At 37.5% G+C, this 23518-nt stretch overlaps 1 protein-coding gene across 1 annotated transcript; it reads left to right on the forward strand.

Annotated features, from left to right (window-relative positions):
• Positions 1 to 6673: 6673 nt before the first annotated feature.
• On the forward strand, positions 6674 to 7630 carry LOC100656747 (olfactory receptor 5T9-like). The gene has a single exon (XM_003422691.3). It carries the CDS (start codon positions 6689 to 6691, stop codon positions 7628 to 7630), a length of 942 nt encoding a protein of 313 aa, XP_003422739.2. The 5' UTR covers positions 6674 to 6688.
• The last annotated feature ends 15888 nt before the right edge of the window (positions 7631 to 23518 follow it).

Raw genomic sequence — 23518 nt, forward strand, 5'->3', positions numbered from 1 at the left:
GTCAATTAACTAACTAGGCATCTCTGTCAAGCACACATTTTAAATGAAGACAGATACGAAAAACAATTTGTCTCTGAACTCTGGTATTCTGTGCTCACAGTTCACCCTACTGGGCAATAACACCTCCAAACTTACAGGTAATGCCTATCTCTGTACCAAGGTGGTGCCTTGTACCTGAGCAGCCATAGCAACACTGTGGAGGGGATCGGGGAGGCAGGAGATACATGGCAGTCATGAAGCAAGCCACCATCTGGGCAAAGGTGTGAAAGTTAGGAAAGGCTACAAAACTTCAAATAGCTGCCAAAACAGCCCACAGTCTGTTGGACAGGCTAGAGCTCCCACTCAATTCTAACAGGGCAGGGCTGTCCTGGTCAGACAGCATGGTCAGTGTATAAATCTTGGGTGGAACACACACTGAATTCCTCCAAGAGCCTGAGAATAAGAAAAGTCAACAAACTTTCCCAGATTCAGAACAATAGTAAAGGGCATTACAGAAACTTACACCCTAAATCTGTCTCATTAAAAGCCTATGTTATGTTCACTAATGATTCTTTGAGAAATTAATTTTGTTTTGAAGGACTATGATCATGTATCTCGTTATTTTCCATACATCCCCTTTCTCTCTGGTTTAGGACTTTTCTTCTGCATCAATAACTAAAAAAGAGGGAGAGAGCAGTAAACATGATTCAGCATTTTTTTAATTCAAACACAAAATCAAGGAATTGGAAGGCCTCATAATTTCTATCTAGCACATAATAGAGGTGTTCTTGTCCATTAAAGTTTAGATAAGCTTGAGGAACCTCATTTCAGACATCTGCATATTCACAGGCAACAGAGAAACTACATTAGTGTGGAGAGCAGGCTGGATGAAACCAAATGTAGAAGTAAACAACATGTGAAGAAAGGAGATGAAGAAGATGATGCAACCTAGAGAAGAAAAACAACCTCATCAACAGAAGATACTGAGACCAACTAAGTCATAAACAAGGACTTACCAATACCAACCAAATGGGCTCAAAGAGCTCCAAGGTGTAAAAAGAAGGGCCACTAAGACTCAACTTTGCTAGTAGTCATAACCAGAGCCAACTTGGTCATACGTTGCAGACTGGGAAGCAGTGCGCTCTAGCACTTCCACCGGGCTTACTCCCAAGCCCTAGAGACATTGCCTATCTCGGTCACATATTGAGGACTAGGGTCCAAGATGTCAGGATACAGTGGGCTGAGGCAGGTGGCCCGGGCTTACTCTCGACCTTCCTCCTAGTCTAAAACACATTTCTTGCTGCTCTGCTATCTCGGTCATACATTAAGTGTTGAGACTCAGTGAACTAGGAAGCAGTGGGCTGCAGCAGCTGGCCAGGGTTTACTCTTAGTTCACTCCTGACCCAATACACGGTGTTTTGGCCATACATTGAGAGCTAAGGGATAATAAGCCCTTGCGATCAAGAGACGCGATAGAGATCCACGAGAGATTCTCGAGGATTGAGACCAATTTGACAACCAAGCCATCCTGACCAAGCCACGATGACAGCGTGGTCAAGAGTTAGCCTGGACCAGAAAACAACAATGCTCAAGCACTGCCTTCACTTGCCATAAGCTGGCTTGATTCCCTCTCCTTTCCCTTGGTGAATTGAGGTTTCTGGTGTCCAGGGTAGCCAAGAACCTGTGTGCCTATAATATGAATAAGTAATAAAGACATTGTGGAAAGACACATCATTTGTAGTAGTCATCGCGGCCCCGCCTCACAACAATTAACAACAATTTCTTAACAAGTTATTCTAATCATAAAAGTAGTTAGAGCAAAATAATCAAATTCTTAATGATTAAAAATAACACACATTCTAACACATATATTTTTCAAAGATCTAATAGAATTTTGTACTGAATAATAATGGTTATTAATGTTTACGCATTCATAGATGTTATCATTTCAAGACCTGGACTCATGTGATTATGTAAGCAAATTAAAACCCTTATGAATTAGATAAACAAGGTAGTTTGATGCTATGACTGAGATGTTTAAAATATTACTTCTTGGTCACTAAATAATCAATACAGCTACAAACAGTTCTTTCTTGCTGTGGACTTTTCTATTGTAATCATTTTGCTCATTGTTTGTTCCCCTCTCATGATTATTCAACATTATATTATGTCCTTTTCTCTGCATAGCTTGTATATTTCTGTGTTTCTTATTTGAATGATTTGACTTTTAATAAACTCAAAATCTATGCCTTATTTACTTCAAACACATTTTAATTTCAGTAACGTAGACATATCATGAATATGGATACCTATAAGCCCTTGTGCTATATTCTGGAATTGATATATCACAGTTTCATTTCTTATATTTTACTATACATATTATTTTTTTACAATATAAAATGGGCTATATTGCCAGTATGAGGACGCTGGGTCTCAGAGAAGCTAAGCGCTAATCCAGTGTCAGAGCTATGATATAAGATTATGTATTTTTTTTTTATAATACCTTAACATTTATTTTCTAAAATTAAAGCATATTTTTCCCTAAGGTATGATTTTAAATCAGACTCCAAAGAACTTTATTCAGTCAACAAATGTCAAGATTTGGTATACTATTCAAAAACAACTTACTTTCTTATCACTGAGTAAATCATTATGTTGCTATTTTGAACCAGAAGATAATTGGGGAATATTCCCCTCTGTTCTTCTCCTATGGGTTTCATTAACACTCAAGCAAGTGGATATAAAAGATCTAAATAAAATATTTTCCTGGTGTATCTAAATGTGCAGATGCTATTTTACAGGTAAGAGAATACAACAGATCATTTGCAGAATTTCTAGGAGATAGAACCTAGAATATTCAGGTAGAATGTGCTGTGAAGTCCCCAGTATTGAAAACTCTATTTCTTCTGTATTGCATTGGTGATTATTATATATCCATCAAAATCTGATTTATTCAGATTTCTACTCAATAATTTAAAACCCATACTTCCTAGAAAAGAACAGAGAATATATGAAATATATACTTAGATACTTAGATAAATAAGAGACTCCAAATTGAATGCATGCTTTAGTTTTCCTGATGGAAGAAAAGAGTCCATTTCAAAAAAGAACAATGGGAAGAAAGGTCTAAATTTAATATGTCAATTGAAAGCAAGAATATTTGAACTATTCAACAGCCTGTAGGCTTGTATTTCGATATAAACAGTGAGGGAAAAATAAATAATTGATGTTTATTTTGCTAGCTAATAAATCCAGAAGTCAGATCAGATAATTACTTCATTCATAATATTTCTCTGGTATTGATGACTTGAAAGATGCCCAAACACTGCAAGAATGGTATTTGGTTTTATTTATCATGGGGGGAAGGGGCAATTGCAGAATTAAGACACAGTGTAATAGGACGCAGTATAAAACCAAACCAAAGCCATTGCCAATGAGTAGACTCAAACTCATGGCTACCCTATAGGACAGAGCAGAATTGCCCAACAGGGTTTCCAAAGAGTGACTGGTGGATTTGAAATGCTGACCTTTGGGTTAGCAGCCAAGGTCTTTAACCACTTCTCCAACAGGGTTCCAAGAGGCAGTATAGAAGAATGGAAAGTACATACACTTTGGGATCATGGAGAGCTGGGATTGAATCTTGGTCCTGGTAGTGATTAGTTGTGAGGATTGCTATAAACACACTCTACAGTAATGTGCAGAAAATTCCATTCTCATACAAAGTGCTCAAGAAATGATAGCTGTTATTATTTCTCTCCTTTGCATTATAAGTTTTTCAATTTTGGGCCCAAGATATCTAGAGTTATCTTTTTCTCTTAAAATGGTATTTATGGAAGTGACTTTGCATTAATTTCTTAAAATCTAGCCTATTAAATTCTTCAATAATCATCATCACTTTCTCCTTATGACTTTAACTCCTTTCCAAATGTGCTAACATAGACTTAGTCATGCTCACCCTAACTTTTCTTTTGACATACAGCAGAAAAGCTGGTCTCTTGAAGTTTAACTCAAGACCTTAACCTTTTCTTTGTTTTTACCATTTTCTTTATAGAAAGCTAAATTAAGCCCACTGTAATGTGACAAATCTAGTTGTTGTAATCTGGGTGACTTTTATTCTTACCACTGGATCACACAAGTCACAAAATTCCTACCCTCTAAATAATAAGCTTATTTCATATTTATGAAACTTTACTAATAAAAATTGTACCTTTTTTCTGATATGAAAAGGCAGAAGAACATGACTAAATCTACCTTTCGAGCACTTTTTAATCATAATATGATTCATTTGGTTTCATTCTGACAAAATAATGTTTGAGTGCATATTGATATTACAAGTACTTAAATTTCTGGGTATGTATATTTTTCAGTGTTTTTATTAAAATGGGAATCTTCTGACCCAAATTTAATTTTTGAAATGAATACATCTGATGACAAAATTTCAATTTTATTTATCTGTTTCATTTATAACCCAAAATTGAAATATTTAAAGGAATTTGGTGTGTGTGTTTGTGTGTGTGTGTACACACATGCAAATTGTGTCTGAATAGCTTGGTCATTAAACTTTTTTGCCAATTTAAGGAGGAGTAAACTTTAGAGGGAAAATCTAACGTCACACACAGTTTCTAATCACAGAACTGAGCGATGAGCATGAATTTTCAGATTTTAAATCCTATAATGTTTACCTTGTACCATTGTGAATTCAGGTACAGTGTTGAACTGATGTCAAGAGTTGTATAGAAACCACATTTTTCCTTAGACTCCTAATAATATCTTTAAAAATGTAATGAACTCATTTCATTCATCATTCATCAATGTTTGTATTTGATTTCTATTGAATATTTTTATCTTATTTACATAAATACTGTTGTCTCAATATCCCTTTCTTAATACCCATGTTCACCTCTTGCCCCTCCCATGACATTTCTCAAACTAAGGAATCTATTTAGGAATTTCTAGTTCAGTGAAACAGCTTTTCAATAAAATGATATGTTTATAAACATTTTATGGTGCTGTAGTCTTTCAAAAATATTAAGATAATTAAATGGCTTATGACTTCTAGTCTGATTTGCATTGTTTTTATTTCTAGTAAAGATAATTCAATCTAAAATGTATTCTTTTCCTAAGGAAATATTTTCTGTAAATACTGACAATTTTTCTAGATAATTCTGACACTATTTTTCTGAGGATACTATAGATAGTTGGATTTATTCTCCTTTAATCACTCTAATCTAAATAGTTCTATCTCTTATTGAGAGATCCTTATCAAAGTGCTAAAACTGGAGCTTGATTTAGATTATTAGTATAAATAGTTTACAGATTATTATTTGTAGCAGATCATGTACCCACAAGACTGATTCAAAATTCCTAATCAGTAAATACAGTAATTTAAGATGAAGCATGGAGAGAATATGTAAAAATAAAAATTGCAATAAAATAGTTTTATAATATATGTCCTCCAACCAGGTAACTCTTTGACTTCTTATTTGTTTGGCCATGGGGTCATTTAGGAAATAGTTAATTTATCCTTTCTACAATTCACCACTTTCTTTCTTTTTAATCTTAAATATTGTCTTATAGCTACATGAATGATTTTTTTAAATATTTTTATGAACTACTTTAATACCTAGATAATAGTTATGTAGCTGACTTAGCTGTTATTTCACTGAATCCACAATCAACACATAAACAATAATAAAAACTTGAAAGAAATTCTTTCATAAGAAATACTTTGAAATCATAAATGTCGTGATTGGTTTTCTCTTTTTATTCTCATTTTTTAATCTTTCCAATAATTTCTTACATTTTCACCAGAAACACTTGAGGAAATAGAAAAACATACAAAAAAAATAGATTGTCAAAAATAGAAATAGTCAAATATGTAGCCAAAAAAGGAAAACACAATATATTGAATTTAAGATACTTGAATGAAACATAAACTGTCACACACTTTTTTTCATTCGGTCATAGTGAATTTTTCTGCAAAAAGCACCTTGACGAAGTCTGTTCTGCAAAACCCAAGAATGACTAATGAAAGTGGAGAATGTTCAGAGAGTAGCTCATTAAATATTTCAATACCATCTAGTGCTACTCTACAGTACCAACTCGATTCAAACATTTCATATTTTCTGTTATTTTAAAGATTAAATTTCATCATTTTTCTCTTTCAATGCTTATCCCAATCATGGGAGATAAACATTAATATCCTCATTTTACAGGTGAGAAAACTGTAGCAAATAATTTTACACAATTGCTGAAAGAGCTAGAATGTTCTACTCTAATCTTCTGTCCATTGACACCCTATCTCAAGTATTTGATGCGAGAAGGAAATTTCTTTGAAGAAATAACTGTCTTAATAAATAACCTAGTTTACCCACTTATTTAGGAGTTGACATGATTTTAAAGAAGTCTTTTAATAAATAAGAGAATTTAATTTAAAAAACTAGTTAGCTCAATTAATTTGGGAATGACATGGTTTTAACCAATGACTAAATGTCTTTATCTTCCATTTGATTCTGCAGAGAACAGTAATGACTCTTTATTCATTGTCTTGTCGTCTTAGGTGTCCCTGCTGAGAAATCATGCATTTTGGAAAAATCAGTATAAGTATGGACTTAACACTCCTTTGAGTCACAATATTGTGCATGCCTTTCTTAGAAATACAAATTGTGATTGCATGAATATTTTCAAGTTTGTTCCATGAAGTGTCAACATGGAAAATGACACAGAAGTCACATTTGTATTGAAGGGCTTCACAGAGAATCGTGAACTGCAGGTCATCTTATTTTTTCTATTTCTAGCAATCTACCTCTTTACTCTGATAGGAAATTTAGGACTGGTTGTATTGGTCATTGGGGATTCCCGGCTCCACAACCCCATGTACTACTTTCTGGGTGTGTTATCTTTCTTGGATGCTTGCTATTCCTCAGTGATTACCCCAAATATGTTAGTAGATTTTATGTCAGAGAACAAAGACATTTCATTCCTTGGATGTGCAACACAAATATTTCTTGGTGTTACTTTTGGGACCACAGAATGCTTTCTTTTGGCTGCAATGGCTTATGATCGCTATGTAGCAATCTACAACCCACTCCTCTATGCAGTTAACATGTCACCCAGAGTCTATGTGCCACTCATCACTGCTTCATATGTCGGTGGTATTTCACATGCTACTTTACACACAGTAGCAACTTTTAGCCTCTCCTTCTGTGCATCCAAAGAAATCAGACATGTCTTCTGCGATATCCCTCCACTCCTTGTTATCTCCTGTTCTGACACTCACATCAACCAGCTTCTACTCATCTACGTTGTAGGTTCTATTGAGATATTCACTATCGTGATTGTTCTGATCTCCTATGGTTTCATTTTGTTGGCCATTCTGAGAATGTGTTCTGCTGAAGGGAGACGAAAAGTATTTTCTACTTGTGGCTCTCACCTAACTGGAGTGTCAATTTACCATGGAACAATCCTCTGCACTTACGTCAGACCAAGTTCTAGCTATGCTTTGGATCATGACATGATAATGTCAATATTTTACACTGTTGTGATACCCATGCTGAATCCCATTATCTACAGTTTGAGAAACAAAGACGTGAAAGAAGCAATGAAAAAAGTGTTTGGGAGAATTCAGTTTATCAATAAAGTATATTTTTAGCACTAAAAATGAAAAAACTCAAGTATCATGGACTATGCCTCCATGTGAAGATATGTCAAAGTTGAAATTTTTTGTCTCAGTTTATTAGTGTCTTTCTATTTTTCTTGAAATTTTTGAAATAAAAATCATAGTCAACCCTCATCTTTTATAACTATTATAACACATACAGAAAAACTATGCCATCAGTTTGCTTCTGACATGTTCGCAATGAAACATGTGTATATGTGCAGGTGCACATGTTTATAAATACATATATATATACACACATACCCATAATAATTCTGATATAAGTATATACACACATATATGTATTTAATCATTTTTTAAATTGCATATTTTGTTCTCTTGCTTATAAATATCTATTAGGATATGGAAAAACTACAACATACTTATTTAGTATATTGTCACTGTCATTCGGTGCCATAGAGTCAGATCCCACTCACAGCAACCTATGTCCAACAGAATGAAACACTACCTGATTGTGCACCATTCCCACAATGGATGTTATGCTTGAAGCCATTGTTGCCTCCTATGTGTCAATCCATCTCATTGAGGGCCTTTCTCTTTTTCACTGACACTCTACTATCTATGATGTCCTTCTCCAGGGATTGATCCCTCCTGATAACATGTTCTATGTATGTCAGTCGAAGCCCATTCATCTTGGTCATAATGGCCTAAGATGGTTATGAGGACATCTGCAATCCCCTGCTTTACATCTTGGTGGCATCGCCACAGAACTGCCTTCTGCATGTTGTTTTTGCTGGATATCATCAGGACTTATAGCAACCTTATGTGCAACAAAGGCTAACCCTCTGCTTTACCAGGCATGGTGTCTTTCTCCAGGGACTGATCCCTCCTGATAGTATGTCCAAAATTTGTGAGACTTAGCCTCACCATTCTTGCTTCTAAGGAGCATTCTGGTTGTACTTCCCCAAGACAGATTTCCTCTTTCTTTTGGCATTTCATGGTATAACCAATAATTTTTACTAACAACACAATTCAAAGATGTTTATTTTTCTGTCTTCCTAATTCACCGTCCACTTTTGCATGCATATGTGGCTATTGAAAATACGATGCCTTGCATCAGGTGCACCTTAGTCTTTGAGGTGACATCTTTGCTTTTTAACACTTTAAAGAGGTCTTTGGCAGCAGATTTGCCCAATGCAATGGGTCTTTTGATTTCTTCATGAGTGTTGATTTGTTGATTGTAAATCCAAGTAAAATGAAAACCTTGACAACTTCAATCTTTTCTCCGTTTATCATGATGTTGCTCACCGGTCCAGTTGTGAGGACTTTTGTTTTCTTTATGTTGAAGTGCAATCCATAGTGAAGGCTGTGGTCTTTCATTTTCATCAGTAAGTGCTTAATGTTCTCTTCATTTTCAGCAAGTAAGGCTGTGTCATCTGCATAACATAGGTTGTTAATGAATCTTCCTCTAATCCTGATGCTGTATTTTTTTCTTATAATCCAGGTTCTCAGATTATTTGTTCAGCATACACGGTGATTAAATACGGAGAAAGGATACAACCCTGAAGCATATCTTTCCTGACATTAAACCATCCCTCTTCTTCTGTCCAAACGATTGCCTCTTGTTTTATGCACAGATTCCTCATGAGCACAATTAAGGCTTCTGGAATTCCTATTCTTTGCAAAGTGGTCTATAATTCGTTATGATCCAATCAGTAGAAGGCCTTTGCATACTCAATAAAACACAGCTAAACATCTTTCTGGTGTTCTCTGCTTTGGTAAGGGTCAGTTTGACATCAGCAATGATAACCCTGGTTCCGTGTCCACATCTGAATATGGCTTGAATTTTTGGCAGTTCCCTGTTGATGTACTACTGCAGCTGCTTTTGAATGATCTTCAGCAAGGTTTTAATAAAAAAAAAAAATGATAATGTTCAATAATTTCCACATTTCTTGGGATCACCGTTCTTTGGAATAGGCTTAAAAATGGATCTCTTCCAGTTGGTTGGCCAGGTAGCTGACTTCCAAATTTCTTGTCAAAGAGCGAGCACGTCCAGCAATGCTTCTGTTTGTCGAAACATCTCAATTTGTATTCCATCATTTCCCGATGGCTTGTTTTTTGCCAATGACTTCAGTGCAGCTTGGCCCTCTTCCTTCACTACCATCAATTCTTGATCATATACTACCTCCTGAAATGGTTGAACACTGACCAACTGTATTTGGTATAGCGACTCCACATACTTATTTCATCTTCTTTTGATACTTACTGTGTCTTTTAATATTTTCTCTGTAGAATCCTTCAAGATTGCAACTCAAAGATTTTATTTTTCTTTATTCAGTTATTTCAACTTGACAAATGCCAAGCATACTCTTCATTTTTTGGTTTCTTAACTCCAGGTCTTTGCACATGTCATAATACTACTTTACTCTTCTGGAGACACCTTTCGAAATCTCTTGTTATGCTCTTTTACTTCATCATTTCTACCATTTGCTTTAGCTACTAGAAGTTCGAGAGCAAGTTGCAGAGTCTCTTTGGACATCCATTTAGGTTCTTCCTTTCTTTCCTGTCTTTCAAATGACCTCTTACTTTCTTCATGTATGATGTCCCTGATGTCATTCCATAGGTTGTCTGGTCTTAGGTCATTAGTGCTCAACGTGTCAAATATATTCTTGAGATAGTCTCTAAACTTAGGTGGGATATACTCAACATCATACTTCGGATCTCATGGACTTGTTGTAATTTTCTTCAGCTTTAACCTGAATTTGCATATGAACAATTGACGGTCTGTTCGGAATTCTGTCCCTGGCCTTGTTCTGACTGATGATATCGAGTTTTCCCGCTGTCATTTTCCACAGATGTAGTAGATTTAATTCCTGTGTATTTCATCTTGGGAGGTCCATGTGTGTTGTCAATTTTTTTGCTGTTGGAAGAAGGGATTTGCAATGAAAAAGGTCACTGGTCTTGCAAAATTCTATTATGTGATCTCTAGCATCTTTTCTATCCCTAAGGTCATATTTGCCAGCTACCAATCCTTCTTCTTTGTTTCCAACTTTCAAATTCCAATCACCAGTAATTTTCATTGCATCCTGATTGTATGTTCCATCAAATTCAGACTACAGAGTTGGTAAAAATCTTGACCTTCTTCATCTTTAGCCTTAGTGGTTGGTGTGCAAATTCGAGTAATAGTCATATTAGCTTGTCTTCCTTGTAGCCATATGGGTATTATCCCATGACTGACAGCATTGTATTTGAGGCTAGATCTTGGAATGTTCTTTTTGAAGATGAATGCAACACCATTCCTCTTCAAGTTGTCATTCCGGGCATGGTAGACAAAATGATTATCTGGTTCAAAATGACCAATACCAGTCTCTTACATCTCACTAATGCCTAGGATATCAATCTTTATGTGTTCCATTTCATTTCTGATTATTTCCAATTTTCCTAGATTCCTACTTCTTACATTCTAGGCTCTGACTATTAATGGATGTTTGCAGTTGTTTCTTCTCCTTTTGGGTCTTACTGCATCACCAGATGAAGGTCCCAAAAGCTTGAGTCTGTCCATATCAGTAAGGTCACTCTACTTTGAGGAGGCAGCTCTTCCCCGGTCATATTTTGAGTGCCTTCCAATCTGAGGGCTCATCTTCCAGCACTATATCAGACAGTGTTCCGGAGTTATTCAGAAGGTTTTCACTGGCATTCTTTTCAGAAGTATGCTAGCTGAATCCTTCTCCCTAGTCTGTCTTAACCTAGAAGCTCAGCTGAAACCCATCCACCATGAGTGACCCTGTTGGTACTTGAATACCGGTGGCACAGCTTTCAGCATCACAGCAACACACAAGCCCCCACAGTTGGACAAAGTGACATACATGTGGAGGAATATCTCAATAGAACCCACAGTGCAGAAGAGTAGAAGCTGGTTGATGTGAGTGTCAGAACAGGAGAGAGCAAGGAGTGGAGGGATATCACAAAAGACATGTCTGATTTCACTGGATGCACAGAACAACAGGCTAGAAGTCTTTACTATGTGTAAAGTAGAATGCAAAAGGACACCAACACATGAAGCAGTCATGAGTGACACATAGACTGTGGGTGACATATTAACTGAATACAGAAGTATGTTGTAGATTGCTGCATATTGGTGATATGCCTTGGTCACCAAGAAAACCATTCTGCGTTCCAAAAGTGACAAAGAGCAGCACCTTTGTTGCACATCCAATGAATGAAATGGCTTTATCCTCTGACAGAAAATTAACCAACATTTTTGTGGCAAAAAAAAGAAAAATAGCAGGCTTCTAAGAATGATACCACACTCAGAATTAGTACATGGGGTTCTGGAGTCAGGAACCCATCATGACTAATAAAACCAGTCCCATGTTTGCCATCTGAATAAAAATGCAGATTGCAACAAATAGTAAAAAGAGATACAGTTGTAGCTCAAAATCATCTCTGAAGACCAGCAATGTAAATACAATGTCTTCAGTGATGTTCTTTAAGTGAATCTTGTATGGATCCTGTCATGATGACAGTACTGACATTTTAGATGTTATTTATAGGTTTTAATACAATTGGATTCTCTTGTTGGTAAAGAATTAACATATTTGGGGGAGGCAGGGCCAAGATGGTGGACTAGGTGGATGCTACCGCAGATCCCTCTTGCAACAAAGACTCGGAAAAACAAGTGAATCGATCACATACATAACAATCTACGAACTCTGAACAACAAACACAGACATAGAGACGGAGAACAAACAAATACGGGCAGACAGCGATCGTTTTCAGAACTAAGAACCACCGTACCAGGCAGGTGACCTTTGGAGCCCGGGCTGGGGCAGAGCCCAGGGGGGCAGATGGCACAGACAAGGGGCCCAGCCCTACCCCCTGAACCCATCCCAGGAGGGAGTCTAGCTGGTTGGCCCGGGCGGCGTAGCGGCGCAGCCAGCGGGAGAAACACCTAGGAGGCAGTGACATATCTTGGAGCCGGGAGAGCAGCGTCCCAGCCGGGGAGCCGTCCCGCCGGGAGGTTGGCGGGAAGCGGGCGAGGCGTGAGCGTGGGGATCAGCTATATTTCCCTAAAGCGACCCCGGGGGGGGGCACCCAGACTTTCGTGAGGGCCACGCCCACCCAGTTCTCGCTAGCCCTGCGGCGCACCGGAGGGAGAAATCCCCGGGAGTAAGTGACTGGTCTTGGAGCGGGGAGAGCAGCGTCCCAGTCGGGGAGCCGTCCTGCCGGGATTCTGGCAGACGGGGGCGGAGTGTGAACACGGGGATCAGCTCTATATTCTGTGGAGCTACACGCCTAGCTCTCTGATCCCTCCCCCACCCTCCCCAGGCGGCTCCATTAACATCCGAATACCCTGAGCCAGAAGAATAATTCAGATAGGGATCTGACTGCATTTTTTTTTAGCTGATTACCTGGAAAATCTAGTTTCCCAGTGATGGCTCAGAGACAGCAGTCCATAGAAACAGACCATGACAGCTTCTCCAACCCCCCAAACAAAAGAATCAAAATCTTTCCCAAATGAAGATACAGTCCTGGAATTATCAGATACAGAATATAAAAAACTAATTTACAGAGTGCTTAAAGATATCACAAATGAAATTAGGATAACTGCAGAAAAAGCCAAGGAACACACGGATAAAAATGTTGAAGAACTCAAAAAGGTTATTCAAGAACATAGTGGAAAAATTAATAAGTTGCAAGAATCCATAGAGAGACAGCATGTAGAAATCCAAAAGATTAACAATAAAATTACAGAATTAGACAACGCAATAGAAAGTCAAAGGAGCAGACTCGAGCAATTAGAATGTAGACTGGGAATTCTGGAGGACCAGGGAATCAACTCCAACATAGCTGAAAAAAAATCAGATAAAAGAATTAAAAAAAATGAAGAAACCCTAAGAATCATGTGGGACTCTATCAAGAAGGATAACTTGGGATTGATTGGAGTCCCAGAACAGGGAGGGGGGACAGAAAACACAGAGAAAATAGTTGAAGAACTCCTGACACAAAACTTCCCTGACATCATGAAAGACAAAAGGATATCTATCCAAGATGCTCATCGAACCCCATTTAAGATTGATACAAAAAGAAAAACACCAAGACATATCATCATCAAACTTGCCAAAACCAAAGAAAAACAGAAAATTTTAAAAGCAGCCAGGGAGGAAAGAAAGGTTTCCTTCAAGGGAGAATCAATAAGAATAAGTTCAGACTACTCAGCAGAAACCATGCAGGCAAGAAGGGAATGGGACGACATATACAGAGCACTGAACGAGAAAAACTGCCAGCCAAGGATCCTATATCCAGCAAAACTCTCTCTGAAATATGAACGAGAAATTAAGATATTTACAGATAAACATAAGTTTAGAGAATTGGCAAAAACTAAACCAAGACTGCAAGAAATGCTTAAGGAGATTGTTTGACCTGATGACCAATAATATCAGGTACCAGCACAATACAAGGTCACAAAACAGATTGTCCTGATATCAACGCAACTCAAATAGGGAAAGCACAAAAACAAACAAAGTAAGATTGATCCTAAAAAATAAATAAACAAAATAAAACACATAACAGGAAATCATGGAAATCAATAGATAAACGATCACAATAATCAAAAAGAGGGACTAAATAGAGGAGGCATTGAACTGCCAGATGGAGAGTGATACAAGGCGATATAGAAGGATACAAGTTAGGTTTTTACTTAGAAAAATAGGGGTAAATAATAAGGTAACCACAAAAAGGAATATCAATTCCATAACTCAAGAAAAACGTAACGACTCAACAAACATAAAGTTAAACATTATGAAAATGAGGATCTCACAATCTACTAAGAAAAACGTCTCAGGACAAAAAAGTATGTGGAAAAATAAAATGGCCAACAACACACATGAAAAGGCATCAAAATGACAGCACTAAAAACTTATTTATCAATAATTACGCTGAATGTAAATGGACTAAATGCACCCATAAAGAGACAGAGAGTCACGGACTGGATAAAGAAACATGATCCGTCTATATCCTGCCTACAAGAGACACACCTTAGACTTAGAGACACAAACAAACTAAAACTCAAAGTATGGAAAAAAATATATCAAGCAAACCATAAGCAAAAAAGAAGAGGGGTAGCAATATTAATTTCTGACAAAATAGACTTTAGACTTAAATCCGCCACAAAGGATAAAGAAGGACACTATATAATGATAAAAGGGACAATTGATCAGGAAGACATAACCATATTAAATATTTACACACCCAATGACAGGGCTGCAAGATACATAAATCAAATTTTAACAGAATTGAAAAGCGAGATAGACACCTCCACATTTACAGTAGGAGACTTCAACACACCACTTTCGGAGAAGGACAGGACATCCAGTAAGAAGCTCAATAGAGACACGGAAGACCTACTTACAACAATCAACCAACTTGACCTCATAGACTTATACAGAACTCTCCACCCAACTGCTACAAAATATACTTTTTTTTCTAGTGCACATGGAACATTCTCTAGAATAGACCACATATTAGGTCACAAAACAAATCTTGGCAGAATCCAAAACATCGAAATATTACAAAGCATCTTCTCAGACCACAAGGCAATGAAGCTAGAAATCAATAACAGAAAAACTAGGGAAAAGAAATCAAATACTTGGAAACTGAACAATACCCTCCTGAAAAAAGACTGGGTTATAGAAGACATCAAGGAGGGAATAAGGAAATTCTTAGAAAGCAACGAGAATGAAAATACTTCCTATCAAAACCTCTGGGACACAGCAAAAGCAGTGCTCAGAGGCCAATTTATATCGATAAATGTACGTATACAAAAAGAAGAAAGAGACAAAATCAGAGAACTGTCCCGACAACTTGAACAAATAGAAAGTGAGCAACAAAAGAACCCATCAGGCACCAGAAGAAAACAAATAATAAAAATTAGAGCTGAACTAAATGAATTAGAGAACAGAAAAACAATTGAAAGAATTAACAAAGCCAAAAGCTGGTTCTTTGAAAAAATTAACAAAATTGATAAACCATTGGCTAGACTGACTAAAGAAAAACAGGAAAGCAAACAAATAACCCGAATAAGAAACGAGAAAGACCACATCACAACAGAACCAAATGAAATTAAAAGAATCATCTCAGATTACTATGAAAAATTGTACTCTAACAAATTTGAAAACCTAGAAGAAATGGATAAATTCTTGGAAAAATACTACCTACCTAAACTAACACATTCAGAAGTAGAACAACTAAATAGACCCATAACAAAAAAAGAGATTGAAACGCTAATCAAAAAACTTCCAACAGAAGAAAGTCCTGGCCCAGACGGCTTCACTGCAGAGTTCTACCAAACCTTCAGAGAAGACTTAACACCGCTACTACTGAAGGTATTTCAAAGCGTAGAAAAAGACGGAATACTACCCAACTCATTCTATGAAGCTACCATCTCCCTGATACGAAAACCAGGTAAAGACATTACAATAAAAGAAAATTTTAGACCTATATCCCTCATGAACATAGATGCAAAAATCCTCAACAAAATTTTAGCCAATAGAATCCAACAACACATCAAAAAAATAATTCACCCTGATCAAGTGGGATTTATACCAGGTATGCAAGGCTGGTTTAATATCAGAAAAACCATTAATGTAATCCATCACATAAATAAAACAAAAGATAAAAACCACATGATCTTATCAGTAGATGCAGAAAAGGCATTTGACAAAGTTCAACACCGATTTATGATAAAAACTCTTACCAAAATAGGAATTGAAGGAAAATTCCTCAACATAATAAAGGGCATCTATGCAAAGCCAACAGCCAATATCACTCTAAATGGAGAGAACCTGAAAGCATTTCCCCTGAGAACGGGAACCAGACAAGGATGCCCTTTATCACCGCTCTTATTCAACATCGTACTTGAAGTCCTAGCCAGGGCAATTAGGCTAGACAAAGAAATAAAGGGTATCCAGATTGGCAAGGAGGAAGTAAAACTATCACTATTTGCAGATGACATGATCGTATACATGGAAAACCCTAAGGAATCCTCCAGAAAACTACTGAAACTAATAGAAGAGTTTGGAAGAGTCTCTGGTTATAAAATAAACATACAAAAATCACTTGGATTCCTCTACATCAACAAAAAGAACACCGAAGAGGAAATAACCAAATAAATACCATTCACAGTAGCCCCCAAGAAGATAAAATACTTAGGAATAAATCTTACCAAGGATGTAAAAGACCTATACAAAGAAAACTATAAAAATCTTCTACAAGAAATTCAAAAGGACATACTTAAGTGGAAGAACATACCCTGCTCATGGATAGGAAGACTTAACATAGTAAAAATGTCTATTCTACCAAAAGCCATCTATACATATAACGCACTTCCAATCCAAATACCAATGTCATATTTTAAGGGGATAGAGAAACAAATCACTAATTTCATATGGAAGGGAAAGAACCCCCGGACAAGCAAAGCATTACTGAAAACGAAGAAGAAAGTGGGAGGCCTCACTCTACCTGATTTCAGAACCTATTATACAGCTACAGTAGTCAAAACAGCCTGGTACTGGTACAACAACAGGCACATAGACCAATGGAACAGAATTGAGAACCCAGATATAAATCCATCCATGTATGAGCAGCTCATATTTGACAAAGGTCCAGTGTCAGTCAATTGGGGAAATGACAGTCTTTTTAACAAATGGTGCTGGCATAACTGGATATCCATATGCAAAAGAATGAAACAGGACCCATACCTCACACCATGCACAAAAACTAACTCCAAGTGGATCAAAAACCTAAATATAAAGACTAAAACGATAAAGATCATGGAAGAAAAAATAGGGACAACCCTAGGAGCCGTAATACACGGCATAAACAGAATACAAAACATTACCAAAAATGATGAAGAGAAACCCGATAACTGGGAGCTCCTAAAAATCAAACACCTATGCTCATCTAAAGACTTCACCAAAAGAGTAAAAAGACCACCTACAGACTGGGAGAGAATATTCAGCTATGACATCTCAGACCAGCGCCTGATCTCTAAAATCTACATGATTCTGTCAAAACTCAACCACAAAAAGACAAGCAACCCAATCAAGAAGTGGGCAAAGGATATGAACACACATTTCACTAAAGAAGATATTCAGGCAGCCAACAGATACATGAGAAAATGCTCTCGATCATTAGCCATTAGAGAAATGCAAATTAAAACTACAATGAGATTCCATCTCACACCAGCTAGAGTGGCATTAATCCAAAAAACACAAAATAATAAATGTTGGAGAGGCTGCGGAGAGATTGGAACTCTCATACACTGCTGGTGGGAATGTAAAATGGTACAACCACTTTAGAAATCCATCTGGCGTTATCTTAAACAGTTAGAAATAGAACTACCATACAACCCAGAAATCCCACTCCTCAGAATATACCCTAGAGATACAAGAGCCTTCACACAAACAGACATATGCACACCCATGTTTATTGCAGCTCTGTTTACAATAGCAAAAAGCTGGAAGCAACCAAGATGTCCATCAACGGATGAATGGGTAAATAAATTGTGGTATATTCACACAATGGAATACTACGCATCGATAAAGAACAGTGACGAATCTCTGAAACATTTCATAACATGGAGGAATCTGGAAGACATTATGCTGAGCGAAATGAGTCAGAGGCAAAAAGACAAATATTATATAAGACCACTATTATAAGATCTTGAGAAATAGAAAAAACGGAGAAGAACACATACTTTTGTGGTTACAAAGGGGGGAGGGAGGGAGGGAGAGAGAGGGTTTTTTATTGATCAATCAGTAGATAAGAACTGCTTTGGGTGAAGGGAAAGACAACACTCAATACAAAGAAGGTCACCCTAATTGGACTGGACTAAAAGCAAAGAGGTTTCCGGGATAAAATGAAAGCTTCAAAGGTCAGTGGAGCAGGGGCTGGGGTCTGGGGAACATGGTTTGAGGAGACTTCTAAGTCAACGGGCAAAATAATTCTATTGTGAAAACATTCTGCATCCCACTTTGAATTGTGGCGCCTGGGGTCCTAAATGCCAACAAGCGGCCACCTAAGATACATCAGTTGGTCTCAACCCACCTGGAGCAAAGGCAAAGGAAGAACACCAAGGCCACACGACAACTAAGAACACAAGAGATAGAAAGGGCCACATGAACCAGAGACCTACATTATCCTGAGACCAGAAGAACTAGTTGGTGCCCAGCCACAATCGATGTCTGCCCTGCTAGGGAGCACAACAGACAACTCCTGAGGGAGCAGGAGGCCAATGGGATACATACCCCAAATTCTCATAAAAAGACCATACTTAATGATATGAATGCAACTAGAGGAATCCCAGAGACAATGCTCCCCAGAACTTTTGATGGCAGAGGACAGGAACCATCCCCGAAGAGAACTCATCAGGCATGAAAAGGACTGGTCAGCGGCGGGGAGAGAGATGCTGATGAAGAGTGAGCCAACTAAATTAGGTGTACACTGGAGAGTGTGTTGGCAACTCTTGACTGGAGGGGGGATGGGAAGATAGAGAGAGAGGGAAGATGGCAAAATTGGCACAAAACGAGAGACTGAAAGGGCTGACTCAATAGGGGGAGAGCAAGTGGGAGAAGGGAGTAAGATGTATTTAAACCTACATGTGACAGACTGATTGGAATGGTAAATGTTCACTTGAAGCTTAATAAAAATTAATTAAAAAAAAAGAATTAACATATTTGCTGCTAACTGAAATTCCAGTGGTTCAGCTCTACCCAGAGGCAACTCAGAAGAAAGAACTGACAATCTACTATTAAAAACCAGCCTTTGAAAATCTTGTGGAGCACAGTTCTACTCTGACACACTTGGGATCACCTCGAGTTGGAATCCACTATGCAATTAGATGGCAACTGGTAATTGCAATACTCTGTGAAACAAAGTGCACCCGACTACATCTTCTTGTTTGTTCCTGAGAGGGGCATAATAATATCCTAGGCAATGATGGGGCTAAAACCCAAAAACCAAATCCATTGCTCTCTGTTGCTTCTAACCCCTAGTGACCCTCTAAGACATAGTAAAACTGCTCCATAGGGTTTCCATCTTTGTTACTGCATTCTGCCTTTGGGTTTGTCAGTAAAATAATAGTGTCTCTTGGTTATTCTCTGGATATTCTTGGTGGTGTCATTTTTAGGTAACCCTTGATGACCTGCTCTTGTCTGTAGAGCAAGAATGTGATTTAATGAATGAAAGTATATTTTATACCAAATCTGGTCCTGTTAAAGCAATGATCTACTTTATTATAGGGAAAGGGAGAATTGATAGAAGAGTAAAGCTTCTTCAAAGAGGCATTTCTGTTGGCTAGTCTTTAGGAAAATCATAACTGTTAGTGTTTATGACACAGTCCACGAGCAACACAAATGGTTAAAACAATGGCTACTAATCAAAAGTTTAGCAGATAAAATTCACTCATAGGTGCCTCAGAAGAAAGGCCTGGTGATCTACTTCTGAAAAATCAGCCAGTGAAGCCTTATGGAACACAGTGCTGCTCTGACAGGCATGGCATTGCCATGAGTCAGAGTCAACTAGATGACAAATTGTTGGTTGTGTTCATGACTTGTTGATTTCAAGTTAAGAGGCTATAGACATTAACCCAAAAAACAAACCAATAATAAATATTGCCTTGTATCAATTCCGACTCATAGCAACCCTACAAGAGAGAGTAGAACTGTTCTAGGGTTTTCCAAGGAGCTGTTGGTGGGTTTGAACTGATGACTTTTGGCAGCCAAGTTCTTAACCACTGTACCATCAGGGTTCCCTATACAGGCTAAAACCAAAATATCAAACTCATTGCCATTGAGTCAATTCTGACTCACAGAGACTCTACATGACAGAGTGGAACTTTCCCACAGGGTTTCTAAGAAAGGACGGTGGATTTGACATGCCAACCTTTTGGTTAACAGCTGAGCTCTTAACCGCTGCACGACCAGGTCTCCCTATAGAGTCTAGGAACCTGAAAACATAGAATATAATTTTTTTCTTTTTCTTTAATAAAGCATGTTCCATCAGTAAGAATAAAAATATATCAGTTCCTCAACTCTTATACAGTTACAAAGTCAGAAAACTTAAAGTACCAGGTGTCCATCAGAACAGTACTACAAAGACTGGGCTTCAGAAGAAAGAAAGCCATGATAGCAGCTGCCAGGTATTGTTAAGTGGATTCCAGGGTCTAGGAATTTTATAGGCATTACTGTATTGTCTTAGTTATCTAGTGCTGCTGCAACAGAAATACTACAAGTGGATGACTATAATAAAGAAATTTATTTTCTCACAGTCTAGTAGGCTAGAAGTCCAAATTTAGGGCATTAGCTCTTGGAGAAACCCTCTCTCTGTTGGCTCTGTAGGAAAGTCCTTCTTGTCAGTCTTCCCCTGGACTAGAAGCTTCTCTGCACAGGAACCCCCAGTCCAAAGAATGTGCTCTGCTTCTGGTGCTTCTTTCTTGGTGGTATGACCAGCTCAGCTTGATGTGTTACTTGACCTCTCAGCTCTTGAGCCTCACACCCACATCTTACCTGCTGGGGCAAGTGTTCCAAAGTTCAGAACCTCACCAATAAATACTTGGAGGCAACCCACTCCACCAGGAAGCCTCCTGTGCACAGGCACTCAGCTCTCTTGATCTGTGGGTCAGCTCCAACACTGCCTGGCAATGGTCTCCTGGTTCTCTTGCTGCTAGTTCACTGTTGCTGGCAATCCTCTGCTGCTGTTTATCATCACCTGAGCCTTCTCTGGTGTTAACAGTTCTCCTCACTTCCTTCTTAGTCTTCTATTCATTCACAGCTTCAAAGCGTTTTCCACACTGTAGCTATCTGTTAGAGCAGCACACCACTTTCTGGGTCTCAAATTCTGTCTTAGTTATGTAGGGCTGATGTTACAGAAATACAACAAGGGAATGGCTTTAACATAGAGAAATTTATTTTCTCACAGTATGGTAGGCTAGAAGTTCAAATTCAGGACATGAGCTCCAGGGGAGGGTTTCTCTTTCTGTTGGCTCTGAAGGAAGGTCTTTCTTGTCAATCTTCACCTAGGCTAGGAATTTCTTGGCACAGAAATCCCCATCCAAAGGACGCCCTCTGCTCATGGTGCTTCTTTCTTGGTGGTGTAAGTTCCTACCTCTCTGCTTGTTTCCCTTTTCTTTTATCTCTTATAAGATAAAAGGTGGTACAGGCTATACTCCAGGGAAACTCCCTTTACATTGAGTCAGGGATGTGATCTTAGTAAGGGTATTACAATCCTAACCTAACCTCCTTTAACAAAAAATTGCAATCACTAAATGGTGAACAACCACACAATGCTGGGAATCATGGCCAAACCAAGTTGACACATATTTTGGGGGAACACAACTCAATCCATGACATGTATATAATCTACATAGCACCCTGAACACTAAATAATTTAGTGCTGTTTTATAGATGAGAGAAAGAAATGAAGCCTAGCTAGACATAAAACTTGACCAAGGTCACCAGGATAGTTACTATTCAAGCAAGGATTCACTCCATATTTCTCTAATCCCACTTGACCATATGCAATCCCATGGTGCTATGTCATTATTCTGGAATAATCAGCCCCTAAAGTAATACAAAAATAACATTCTCACATTTTTGAATTAGTTGTTAAAGTCATCCACCTTAAATAGGCATGAAATTGGAAAATGTGTATATATCGAAAATGGCTTCTAGAGAAAAATATGTTTTAAAAGAATTTGTACCCTTCATGAGACAAAAACATTATAATTACAAATTAAGCATATAACAGAATGTTGGCTGAAATTTCATTTTCTTTCTATTTAATAATTTCCCAGACTTTTTAATTTGTTTCTGTTTTTAGGTGCTATAGGGTCAATTTCGACTCATAGTGACCCTAAGTACAATAGAAGAAAACACTGTCCAGTCCTGGGCCATCATCACAATCATGTTTTAATTTTTGAATATAGCTACTTAATTCTACTACTCCTATTCTGATTACCACCCATAAGGAAAATCAAAGCAAATTTCTGATTTCCACTGTTATTGACTTACTTATGTAGGGGGTCCTTTCTGTTTTCTATGTTCTCAGGAAACATTCAGGTTTTAATACAAGTCTGAATTATCTAGAATCACCTAATTCAGATTTAAATACCAAGACATATACTCTAGCTGGAGATTAAAATTTCAAACTTCTAAAATATTTTGTATGTGATGACTTTTTTTCCTCCTATCTTTAGAACTGAACTGCTCACTCAAAGTATGCTATGATTGTGTTTGGATCCTTAAACATTTCTCTTGAGCTCGTCTTGTAGCCCACAGGGGATGCACCAAGGAGAAAAATTGCTAATCCTCTTTTGGGACAGAAAAGTAACAACAAAAACAAAAAATAGATGATAGATAGATTGATGGATCGATGATAGAGAGATGATATAGATAGATGATAGATAGATAGATGATAGATAGATAGATAGATAGACAGATAGATAGATAGATGATAGATAGATGATATAGATGGATAGATAGATGATAGACAGACAGACAGATGATAGATAGATAGATAGATAGATAGAGAGATAGATGATAGATAGATAGATGATAGACAGACAGATGATAGATAGATGATAGATAGATAGACGATAGATAGATGATAGATAGATAGATAGATGATAGGCAGATAGAGAGATAGATAGACAGATGATAGATAGATGATAGATTAGATAGATGATAGACAGATGATAGGTAGGTAAGATAGATGATAGACAGATGGTAGATAGATAGATAGATAGATAATAGATAGATAGACACAGACAGATAGATAGATAAATAGATGATAGACAGATAGATAGATAGATGGATAGACAGACAGACAGACAGACAGACAGATAGATAGATAGATAGATAGATA

The sequence above is a fragment of the Loxodonta africana genome, chromosome 7, assembly GCF_030014295.1.
Source record: "Loxodonta africana isolate mLoxAfr1 chromosome 7, mLoxAfr1.hap2, whole genome shotgun sequence".
Lineage (NCBI taxonomy): Eukaryota > Metazoa > Chordata > Mammalia > Proboscidea > Elephantidae > Loxodonta > Loxodonta africana.

Bases quoted from the DNA above. Each gene is read 5' to 3' on its own strand.
- LOC100656747 (XM_003422691.3), top strand. From the start codon at position 6,689: ATGGAAAATGACACAGAAGTCACATTTGTATTGAAGGGCTTCACAGAG.